This window comes from Acinonyx jubatus, chromosome E3 (genome assembly GCF_027475565.1).
Source record: "Acinonyx jubatus isolate Ajub_Pintada_27869175 chromosome E3, VMU_Ajub_asm_v1.0, whole genome shotgun sequence".
NCBI classification, from domain to species: Eukaryota; Metazoa; Chordata; class Mammalia; order Carnivora; family Felidae; genus Acinonyx; species Acinonyx jubatus.
In genome coordinates this window covers 39,731,900-39,744,293 of record NC_069398.1, presented here as the reverse complement: position 1 = coordinate 39,744,293, position 12,394 = coordinate 39,731,900, and the positions used below count along the sequence as shown (strand labels likewise).

Sequence of the window (12,394 nt, the reverse complement as noted above, 5' to 3'; positions counted from 1 at the left end):
GAAGAGTGATGCTTCACCATCAGAGCCACCCAGACACCCCAGAGATTTCATTTTTTGACCCTCCCAAGGCAAAATGACAAGTGAGCTCGGTGTCATCTGTGATGCAGTCGGAGGAATTCATACAAATGTACTTTTACTCCTCTGTCAAATTCCAGTTGATGCTTCCATTTCTTTCTCTTTATTTTTTTCTTTTTCTTTTTCATTTTCTTTTTCTTTTTCTTTCTTTTCTTCTTAAGTTCATGCTTCCATTTAAAGGTTATACACATATTTCGTTATGAATGTGATTGATCCTGGACATTGTGTGTTTTTGTTGAAGAAAAAAAAACATCCAGAAGTTTAGGACCTTAGTTAAAAGTGAGCATTTTAGGGTCTCCTTTGGGGTCAGCAGCTGAAGTTACTTATCTCAGTCTTTGGATTTCCACCTGTGACCTGGATGTGCACTGGGATTTCTCTGGGTGTTTCCAGGGCTCCTGTCAAATTCTCAGTCTCAGAACAGGTGACTTGAAAACACCACGTAGTATTTTTATGAGGAGATAGGTAGATGACAACTGACTGAATGATGAAATGGTGTCCTAACCATAAAATGAAGAAAGACAATTGATTCAGGATCTTTAGGTTGTTTAATTTTTTAAAAGTATTTTATTTATTTATTTATGTACTTCCTTACTTTCTTATTTATTTTAGAGAGTAAGAGAGAGTGCAAGCCAGGGAGAGGGGCAGAGGGAGAGACTCTCAAGCAGGCCCCATGCTTGGTCGGGAGCCCAGTGCAGGGCTCAATTCCACAACTCTGGGATCAGGACGTGAGCCAAAATCAAGAGTCAGATGCTCAACCAACTGAGCCACCCGGGTGCCCCAACTAATTATTTTTATTTTTATTTTTATTTTTATTTTTTTAATGTTTATTTATTTTTGAGAGAGAGACAGACAGAGCACGAGCGGGGAGGGGCAGAGTGAAAGGGAGACACAGAATCCAAAGCAGGCTCCAGACACAAAATCCAAAGCAGGCTCCAGGCTCTGAGCTGGCAGCACAGAGCCCGACGCAGGACTCACACTGACGTGTGAGCCAAAGTCAGACGCTTAACTGAGCTACCCAGGCACCGCCCAGCTAACTTTTTTAAAGTAATCTCTACCCTCATTGCGGGGCTTGAACTCACAACCCCGAGATCAAGAGCCACATGCTCTACAGACTAAGCCAGCCAGATGTTGCCCCCGCTTTCTTTAAGTAATTAGGTAATTAATTTTAAAGCATTTTTTAAAATGTACTGAATATAAGTACCTGTCTGGATTTCGGAGTGTAGATACCTCACCTCTTGATCAAATCTTTGTGTGATGCTTTTCCATTACCACCTTCTGCTGGAGCTTATAACTCTCCAGGACAGGGACCTATTGTGTTCTTGATTTTATTCTCTAGGAACAACATACCCTAGTCCTACGATAAATGTTTTTTAAACAAATTACATACATTCCCACTCCCCTTAACAAATTTGCAGTCTTGTCAAATTTCAGTAAGGACTAACAATGGATTCATTTAAATAAGGTTTGCTTCATTTTCAGAAATGGCTTGAGTTCTGTCTGAAAAAGCTGCTCCTTAGTATTTTCTCAGCAGATAGTTCTTCTGAATACCCGCAGCAGGGAGCTACCTGCCCATTAGAGCTACTTCATGGTGTGGCGTATGTTTCTGTTATTTCAGCCTGTAACAAGAATTGTAAAGATGTCAGTTAATTGTCCATTTAGCTAACTTTTTTTTTTTAATGAGGGTTTTGTGAGAGAATTAAATTCTTACGGAGTACAGGTTGACAGAATCCATGTTCTAGATCCACCAGAAGACCCGTACTTAATAATCTGAATCAAGGGAGGTTTTAGTTACCCCTGTTGGTGCACATTATGGTCTCGTTTTTCGTGGCAGTTTTGCAATCCTGACATGGTAAAGTGGTCCGTATTCTAGATCACCCTTACATAGAGACTGACCGAACAAGTGTCTAGGGTGGACTGTCATTCCGCTCGGCTGCTGTCACAGAGCGGTCATGTGACCCTTTCATGGAGGAAGTTTTTAATGCTCATTTCAGCCCTCAAGGGAAAATGTGCAGCCAAAATTCAAAGAAAACATGATATAAGAAAATGGTGTGTTTTGGAGGCAAACATTCTCCCCAAGTCAGCACGTCTCTGAAAAGATCACGGAAATCAGTAGTAAAATATGACATTCATATTTTCACTTTACTCTCCACTTTTCAGGAGCATGTCCTGCATAGAGAGCAAGATCGAGCTGCATTTCAACCAACGGTGGTTTCCATCTGTGCTGATTGTAATTTTTATCCATAGGTTTGAAGACATACCTGATAGCGGGTCAGAGAGCGAAGGAGTCTCGTTGCAGCTGTTCAGAGGCCTTGCTTTCTGGCTATGAGGTCATTGACGGCTCACGGGTGTCCTCAGGCCCTAGGGGACAGGGGACAGCATCGCCAGGGAGTGTCAGTGACTTGGCGCAGACTGTCAAAACCTTTGATAACCTTAAGGTTAGTTTTTTTTTTTTTTTCCTACTTCTTAAACTTTGTATTAATTCTGCAGTAGCACATGTGAAATGATAAGTGGCCTTTGGGTCTGTGGCAGACGACTTGGAACGCCCTGCAATTTGGTTTTTGCAGTTTTTAAATTTAGTCTGAAGTCACCAGCATTTTGCCTTTTTTAATACCTTTGCTTTTTTGACATATATGCACCTCCATTTTCTTTCTCCGCTGCATCAATTTGCTTCTTACTTGAGTTGTTATTTTCTTTTTCTGAGACCTACGCTGTCTTTTGGGATTTTTGAAAGCTAATGATAAACGACAGTAAAGGGGATTCTTCTTGCATCTTGCTTGTAGAGCTAGTTCGTATCCTACTGCAGACACCATTTTCTCAAGTGCTCCTAACGTCTCTTGAAATCCAATGTCTTATGATTATTTTAACTTTGTTGGTGTGGATGAATCTTGTGGCGTAGCTCACTTTAAGAGTGCATTCTTGCCAGGAATGTTATAATATTTCATTGTTGGAACAGAGACCTCCTGGCGACTGTCTAGAAGTGCCCATTTCTGTTATAATAAACTACCACGGGATTAACATGGCAGACGGACCGTGGGCATTTGAAACCACTCCAGTTTATGAGCTGCTCCTCGGCTTCCACATTTGATTTCATTTTCCCTACTGGTATCTCTGGTTTATTTTTACGGTTGGAATATTTGAGGTTTCCATTTAATAAAAAAAAAAATGAAGGAGAGAGAGAGAGAGGGGCACTGCTGACAGTTCCACTTCACTGTGTTGTTGTGTCCTCAAACAGGTCAGGACAATGGCCTGGTGTTATGACTTTAATCCAGTGTGTCCCTGCTTGTCCACATTCACTCAGCACTTTGAGAGCTAGCTCAGAGGGGACCACAATGTGGGCGTCCAGGTCCTTTCCCTCTGCCAGAATCCATAGTCCCTGCCGTCCAGTTATTTTGTGTAATTGTGCGCAGTTTTATTAACAGCACTCTGGTATCATTTTTATCGTGCGCTTTGTTAAGTTAGTGCGGGATTTGCCACCCTCAGCACTAGGAACGTTTCGGGCCAGGTAACTCTTCGTGGTGGGGGCCATCCTGTGCCCGGTGGGACATTAAGCACCATCCGTGGCCTTCACCATCACGTGCCAGGAGCGCCCCCTCCCCCCATTATGGTGACCAAGAATGTCAGACAGTGCCCAGTAACCCCTGAGACTCCTGAGGGGTGAAGGAGGGTGAAACCCCCTCTGGTTGAGGACCCACGGGGTAGGGTGCTAGACCGCCTCTTCCCCATATGCTCTGGCACGTGCATGACAGCTAAGGTATCTGATACTTCCTTAATGCCTGCACACTTTGAAGACAGCCTCTTCGCGTGGGGCAGTGACTTGCAGCGGTCAGAACCCGGAGCTCCGGGCTCACGGGCTGTCCCTGCACACAAGCAGGGGAGAATTGTCGGGGGGTAAGACGTTAAAAACACCGTTTTCCAAGTACAGTTTCATTATTTGGAGAGAAATTATTTCCTCCAGGCTTCAGACTGAACTGCATTTAATAGAAAAATAGAGCTCAAATCCAAAAATGAATGATTTGTTGTGTTTGCCTGATATGTTAGATTACGTGTATGTGTGTTTCTATCCGTAGCACATACCTTCTGATTTTAGTGACAGCGATTCACTGCTAAATTACCCTAAAAAGGTTTTCTCTTATCCCAAAAGAACATTTCTTGTTCTAGTTATAGGTATATAGCTATAGTTATAGATATAAATGTCTTTATTTTTAAAATCTGGACAAAAACTATTTAGTGTATTCTGTTGCTGTGTATAAATTTTCCAAATAATCATTGAAAGTTCTCTGAAAATCTTGTGATCTATTAAGTTAACTGTGTCTGACAAAAGGAATTTGGGGTGGTGGGAGATCTTTGTGCCCCTTTCAGGAGGGAAGATCTTGACGTGTAACTTCGGGACATGTTGATGGTGCAGGGAGGGTAATGGTATCTGAGTCTAGGGCCGCCCCGCACTTGGAGTGGAGAGGTGGACGGCGCGGTCTCCACTCCAGGCCTTGCTGATCTAGGGCAGCGGGGCACAGGCTCGCCCCTCTGCTTCGGTTTCTGTGGGATCAGGTGAGAGCAGGCCTCTGTGAAAGCCTTGCAAATAGGAAGCACTGGGTGACTTAGGGAGTCCTTAGAGCTATTGTCCTGAGCTGGAAGGACAGAAAACTGAGGTCTGCTTGAAGGGTTATATACACTCTAATGTACGTGTAAGGCCTTCCTTCGAGTAAGTTTTTGCACAACAGAAAAAATACTGGCTGCCCGCTCATAGGTTCTTAGGGCGGGTTTAACCCAAACACCTGTCAGCACCTCACACGAGCCATTGGTTTGTTGCCTTACGTGGTCTGTACTCCGGTCAGTTTTTCTAGTTAGCTGGAAGCACTGACTGCTTCCTCCTCCTCCTTCGTCAGGGTCCGTCGACTCTCCCGGGGAATGCACTTCTTCCCTTTGTGGCTGCTGCTGCCTCCTCCAGTGAGCGCAGCTCTCATGTAGGTTTGCGTGACCATCCTCGCATCTCCCCACCCACTGTGGGAAGCCCCGGCTCGTTGGAGGGGCCTGTGCCAGGCACTGTGTCTTTTGAAAGTACCTTCCCTTGAGCAGTGGCTTCTCAGGCCGGAAATAGGCATCAAGTACGGAAAAGTGTTGTGTGGTCACGTAAACCTGCGCAGTCTGGGCTGCGTGCAAGAGAAAGCGTCTCTCTTCTCCAGGGCTGCTCAGAGCCTCTAGCGTGCTGACGTTGGGGCCTCCAGAGAGGGATGCGGAGGCTGTGCTCTCAGGCCTTGGTGACCACAGACTTCTTTTTTCAAGCAGCACCTTTCGGAGGAATGACTGTCTAGTGGAAGGAGTTTCTCGCAGGAACCAAGAAACTGGGGAAAGGTGTTGAGTGAATATTCCTCAAGTGAGAGCATGTGTGTCTTGATCCTCCCGTCGCTCCTGTCACGCGTGGTGCTCCTCACGTCCCTTCCCTCTGGGCTTCTCTTCCTCGCCCCGTGCGACGGAACTGCAGCTTCCTGTGTGTGACCCCTCTGGCTAACTGTGCTGTCTCCCCATCTCCAAATCCAAGGTCAATTCAGCTGTAACCTACCCGTTTGCTTGTTTCTTGGGCAGCTTCCTGTGAGCTCTTTGAATGCGGGAGGGCCCCAAGTGTTAAATAATGTATGCTTTTCCCAAGTGTGCACTCTGGCATGTGGTAGATAATTATAATTTTTTTTGGCTTACGTTTTTAATTCTTTTTTAAAGTTTATTTATTTGAGAGAGAGCACATGAGCAGCGAAGTGGCAGAGAGAGAGAGAGAGGGGGAGGGAGGAAGGGAGGGAGAGAGAGAATTCTAAACAGGCTCCTTGCTGTCAGCACAGAGCCTGACGTGGGGCTCAAATTCATAAACTGTGAGATCATGACCTGAGCTGAAATCAAGAAGTCGGTCGCTTAAATGACAGCCACCCAGGCGCCCCAAGTTTTTAATTCTTGAATGAGACACAGAGAGCTGTAGCTCTGCAGAGTTAGGCCACAAGTAGGACCGCACTCAGAAGCCTGAGCAGGACTGAATAGGAGCAGGTAATGTCAACACAGTACTCTTGTCTACCCCCTCGACGCGTGTCCCATGCAGGTTGTCTCCCAGTTCAAAGCTGGGGTAGTTTTACATAACGTTTCATAAATTCGTCTGTGATGACCTACCAAGAAAAAATAGTGACGTCAAAGGATAAAGGGTTTGGCCCTGATGTCATAGATCAGAGGGAGTGCTTCCCACGCCCAAGTCTTGGCTTCTTGAGTGGGGCAGTGAGGGTTTCTCATCAGGAAGGCCCTGCCATAGCCTGTTGCGGGACGGGTTCAACCAGCACCACAGCGCCCAGCTGTCTGAGCCTGAGCTTGCAAAGAAAGCTCTAAGGTTTGGAGTAGAGGAAGGAGGAATCAAGAGGGGAGCCAGGGAAGGAGATGAGCACTCTAAATGTCAGTGTCATGGAAGGGAGCTTTAGTACCACGGAAAGAGCCAGAACTTAAAATCAAAGAGCCTTCCCAAAGCCTTGTCACTCACTTTCTCTGTCCACAGTGAAATAGTGGATGGCGAGCTCCCAGGGCTGCCGTGAAGAGTAGCCGAAGTCACGCCCATGAATGCTAGGTTTGGAGGCTCACTTACTACCGGACATGTGTTTGTTCACTCCATGTGGAGAAGTGGACGCTGACCACGGTGGGGGGGGGGGGGGTCAAGAAGGACAAGAGGAGACAGATCTCTGATTTGCCCACAAGGAGTCACTGACTCTCTCAGGAAGGTCTTGCCTTCTCTGTGTGTTCCGACTCCAGGGAGGTTCTTCAGATTTTGCTGTAGGGGATGTGACCATGTCATAAATGTGATATTGGAGCAGGAGCACCTGGGCCTGTGCAGTGTGACCTGAGCTCTGCAGTAGATGTCTACTGCTCCTTCTCCATGAATGCTGTGGATGGTGGATGGATTGAGACTACACGTGCCAGTAAAAATAGCTGGTCTGACGTCTCTGCGAAGAGCAAAAAAACGAAAACTGAAATGTGGATGGTTTTTTATCACATCAGTCTTAACCAGTGAACTGCGTGTGTGAGCTGTGAGAGCATCTTGGTTCATCTGTGAAGGACCTCGTTGGCAAGACACCTGCTTGCCCCGTCTCTGTGAATTTAACCTTAATCTATTATTCAGAACCCTGGGGCTGCACGCACACAGGGAGTTTCTACATGTTTACAGTCAGTAATGAGGCTAACGGTGTGGATTTGCCTACATGGGGGCAATTCATGGAGGATCTGTCCTGTTATCAAAAGGGCAATACTTTCCCTTTGAGGTCACTAGCTCCGGGGACCATCCTTCTGTGGCGTCACTGAGACTTTCTTCATGACTCTAAATAAATGGTCACTCTTTTATGTCCTTGTTATTTTTACTCAAAATTATTACAAGGAGGCTCCGTGGGCTCAGTCTGAGGAAGTGGCCATCCTTCTAGTTCATTACAGAAACGGGAAAGGTAGTATCTGTCTGTAGTTTAGACACTACATATTTATTATAACTGGTGGTTTAATTGGTAGTGGTGATGGTTGCACAATTCTGTGAATATACTAAAATTCACTGAATTATATACACTTTAGATGGGTAAATTGCATGGTATGTAAACTCTATGTTAATAAAATTCTTACAAAATAAATAGTCTGATTCCAAAATGTGAATATGAAGTAAGTTTAAAAAAAAAAAAAAAGACTCCAGGTTGTATCTCCATTTCCAGTCCCGTGTTTTTCCTTCTGTCAGAGGAAGCCTGTCCCATGGAGGTTGGCAGTTACCCTCACAGAAGAGTTCCAGCTGAGGGAGGGGGAGAGCCATCACTGGGACACCACCATGGTATTTGCTGCAGGCAGGGTCCCTCAGTGAGTTCTGAAATTAGTAGGTAGAAGTTTAAGGAGAAGCAGGATATTTGCACAGCCTCCAAACACCCCACCCCCCGATATTTATTGATTGCAAGGAGAAGAATAGTAACTCCACGGTGGAAAACCTGGTGGGCCCTGCCTCACTGGGTGATGAAGGCTGGCATGTTTATTAATAAGGCTCTCAGTGTCACGTGCATGCCCCCGCACCCTGCCGTGTGATGTATTGACAAGGGCACGTCACCTCTGTGGGGTTCTTCTCCCAACTCCTAAACCTTGGCCGACTTGTGAGATCACACTGGACAAGTGCAGATTTGAGGCCAGTCTACAGAACACATGACACCTGACCATGACACCGAAGGAGTGACAAGTCACCAAAGAAAGACAGAGGACCTGCCACTGGCTGGAGGAGACAAGGAGATGCTAAATGCAGCGTGGGATCCCGGAACAGAAACCGGACACTCAGGGGAAAGCTGGGAAATCTGAGCCTGTAGCGGAGTTTAGTAGTTCTGTGCAGTGTTAATTACTTAGTCTTGATGAGCGCGCTGTGGTTGCTGTGAGGTGCAGACGTCTGCGGAAGCGGGGACTGACACGTGGTGGGGATGGTTGGGGACGACACGTGGCCTGCAGCTCTCTGGACTCTTTCCCACTCTGCATAAGTCTGTTGTCTCACGATGTAAACGTCTAATGTATGTGTACTAACTTTTTACTGTAGTTGTGCTATTCTAATCATACTATGTAATATAAATATACCGTGTTGACTGTATTTCTGTGATATATCACATGTGAATTGAACTGGAAGATGTGTCCAGCGTCATTTAACTGGTATTATCAGGCAGTAAAGTACTGCACGTAAATGAAATTTCCCCAAATAACCACACATTTTCTTCTTTTGACTTCCTGATGGAATATTTCCACCGCACAGTAATGATCTGCTTGCCTTATCAGCCTCCCTTAATAAACCCAGTGGTCGTTTAGGGCCCAGGAATCTGAGCAGGGTTCTATGACTCTGTGCTCCATGGACTTTGAGATCTTACGTCTGATTTTTACAGGTTTTTGTTTTATTTTGTTGTTGTTTTGCCTCCCGTACTCTCAGACTGTGCATTTTCTGTTCTTAAAGCTTCTAAGTTGCCTTACTTCTTCTGTAACAATTTCTGCTTCTATTTTCCTCTAGTATTTTGTTTGCAGAAATCATCTACTTGGAAGTGTTCATGTTTCTGCTAACCCACTAGCTTCCACAATGCTGCACTGGCCCGCCAAGGATAGGAGAAGGCAGGTGACTTACTCCTGCTCCCTCAGAGAGGCCACATGCTCGGATAGGGTCCAGGGTGCTGCCACCTGGGCTTCAGCTCCCCTCTGTCATTTTCTAACTGCATAACTCTGGGCAAGTCCTTTCTCTTCTCTGCCTCATGTGTAGAAGGGAGCTGATCACAGCGTCTGCTTCCCGGTGCTTCTGAGGACTACGGGCAGAGAATGCAGAGCCCTGCGTGGGCCTCAGGAAGTCTGTCTGTCGTTACCGTTGCCCGTTGCACATTCCTGTCTGCCACGCTCAGCCTGGGTTTCAAGTTTGGGAGCACGCGCTGCCTTTCTGGGTCCCAGGACAGCTCACTGAAGTCACACTCAGCAGGCCAAACGGGTGAAGCCAGGCCTTTCTGATGTTTCCTCTTCTATTCTCAGAAAAGAGGTCTCCCTACTCCCTTCCTTGACAGTTATGAAAAAGGACAGCTGTTGGCTTGGAAGTGATGTATGTCGTGAAGAGAGAGAGCCTTGAAGAAAAACCTGTTTTTTACCTCTATGACATGTATTCTGAACAGAATGGAGCATGTGTACATTGAAATGGGTTTAAAACAAATGCATTTATGCTCTAGTGTGTTGGAGAGGTAGTTATAATCTCCGCTCCAAAGCTGACGTCCATGCTGGGGCAGGAGCAGACATCATCTGGGAAAATGCAGAGTGTGTTCTTGGGTGTTCTCCAAGGGATCTCGGGTTTCCAAGGCAGCAGCCAGCACACTCCTTCGCCCCTACAGCTCTGTTTTGGGGACCCTACCCTCTGTTTGGGGACTTAGTAAAGCTTCCCTTGGTGCCAGTTGCCAGCAGTGCCACTTAACCAGGAGGTGGTCATCTGCTTGGGTTACTTCAGGGGAGTGAGGCACAGGAGATCACAGTGCCAGAGTCATTCCTGGGTCCTCCCCGTGTTAGGAACGGAGGCCAGAGAACGGCTCTATGGTGGTCAACGACCACGAACCTGCAGTCTGACTCCCCCTGTTGATGAAGCTTTGTGTCCTCAGAGCAGCCGCATGTCAGGCACACGGGACCCCAGACACTGTGCGGATAAGGACCTGGTTTTTGTGCATTGCTGTGCCCTCAGCACATCGGGATTCTCAATCCCGTATCGTAGTATCGGGCTGTTGGACACCTTGCCTTCCAAGGTGGTAAGGTACCCCAGAGAGTTCCCTGAAGTCCAAAATGCTCTTCCTAGTGAGGACTTCTCCGTAGGAGGAGAGCCGGGTGTTTAACGGGTGGGGAAACACCTCAGAGGTGTCTTGTGTGCTTCGCAAAAATCAGTTTAAGAGATGTTTTCACCCAGATGAACACGAACCTGGAAAATAGTTAAAGAATCTGTGGGTGGTGGAGAGGGAGACAAGCCCACCTTCTGTGGCTTGCGGGGGGGCTCCCTGGCGCAGAGGGGATCCTCACCACACAGCAGAAGGGAGTGTTCGGTTGTGAGGAAGTCTCCATCAGTGCACAGACTTCACTAAGGTTTTTTGTTTCATTTGTTTTAAAGATTTAATCAGTAAAATTGTCCCCCAAAAGCAAAGTAGATGAGGAAGAAATAGAAGGACAAAGAACCACATTTTCAAAGCACAGTGAAAGGATCCTCTGGATCCATGCACTGCAAGTTCCTGGGGCTGCTGGTTCTGCCGCCCGCTCCTAGGGCCTACACTGCCTGCACGAAGCTGCTGGGGGGATGCAGAGGGACTAGTGAGCACTGTTCAGGCCACTGGGAGTCCCGACCACAGGGCCTGCTCTCTCCTGCTTGACGTGTGACTCTGACAAGCCCCCGAACCTCCCAGAGCACAGTCTCTAGAGCATGATGACCATTATGTCTGCACCTTTGCTCTCGGAGGTTATTTTGTGGGCCGGCCACCTGACCTAACCTTTGTATTAGAACATTTTATTACGGGAGGGAACAGGCCCCGTGGCCTCTCTCTGTCACAGAGATGTAGACTTAGGTTGCCCAGTTGTCCCAGGCTCCTGAGATCAGCCAATCCCCCTGGACACTCCTGGTCTCCATGGGCTTCTTCCAGCCCCTTCGCAGTCACCCTTCAGAGAGAGGGTGTGTGCCTGCGAAGCGTATCCAGGGACTCCTTCACAGAGGGTGTGTGCCCTCTGGTGTCCAGTAGGTTTGATAGCCACTGTTGCATATTTGTGGCTCTGAGTGCTTAAAACATCTTTCATGTGTGACGCCAGGGTGCCATGGGCAATGTCTGAGAAGCACAGGGCCTGTTTTTAAAGTACATGTTCTGTGCTTGAGGAGAGAAAAGTACTCAGGAACAAACGATGCCAAGAGATAATGAGGTTGGCTGCTCTGTCTGTGACAAGGACATTAAAGGACCAGATGTGCTGTCTTTAGAAACCGAGGTTTTACTGTTAAGGACCAGCATTTGCTGAGTGCTCACTGACGCTGCAGGCACAGCCCAGTGTGGTGAGCACATGTGCGCTCCCGCTCGCTCGTGCACAGTCCTCCCATGGGGCCAGGACGGGGCTCCCTCGTCCTGCTCAACTGTATTCTGGGAGGTCAGTAGCGGGAGACACAGTCCTGTTTCAGAAAGGAGGAAACAGGCCAGGGAGTCTCGTACCTATTACGTGTTAGAACCAGGATTTGGTCCATGATACGGCCTCTGATCACTGTGTTACACACCAGTAATCACTATAGTAACTTCTAGAAGCTAGCTAGAACTACTATTGTTATGCTATTTCTCTAGCCTTGAAGTTTAAAAAGTGGCCAGAGAGGTAGCTGTTACTCTTTCATTGTGTCTTCAAGAGGTTGGGGAAAGCCCCAGACCCTCAGGGTATGACCCAGCTTAGAGTCTCTCTGACCGTCCCCTGCACCGGATTGTACCCCCCTCTCCCCCTAGGCTGCCAGTTGGCCTTTGCGAAACCAGTGTGGCCCTAAAGGAGCAGCCACCACTGCCGCTACCAGAGCCACTTACTCCCACCCTTGCCCCACCACAGGACACCCTCGGGAATCCTGCTGGGCCTGTCGGAGGCCTGCTGCTTTGGTGTATATATCGCCACTTTGCAAATGAATGTGAGTGTTCATACTTGTACATTGCATCAGATTCCCAGATGACACAACTCTTTAGAATCTTTATTTCTTATTATTTAATATAGTAGAGGCCTGAAATCTAACTTCAGATGTGATGTAAGTCATATCCTTGCCCTTGGACCCTAAATGATACTTATTTATTTA

General features: G+C 47.2%; 1 protein-coding gene across 1 annotated transcript in view; it reads left to right on the top strand.

Moving 5' to 3' along the window:
* The window catches only part of ADCY9 (adenylate cyclase 9), a 118,158-nt gene that overhangs the window by 81,827 nt on the left and 23,937 nt on the right, over positions 1–12,394 (top strand). Inside the window, exon 3 of the mRNA XM_027043368.2 lies at positions 2,320–2,510. Within this exon, the coding sequence (XP_026899169.2) occupies positions 2,320–2,510 (191 nt within the window). The remainder of the gene's footprint in view (positions 1–2,319; positions 2,511–12,394) is intronic.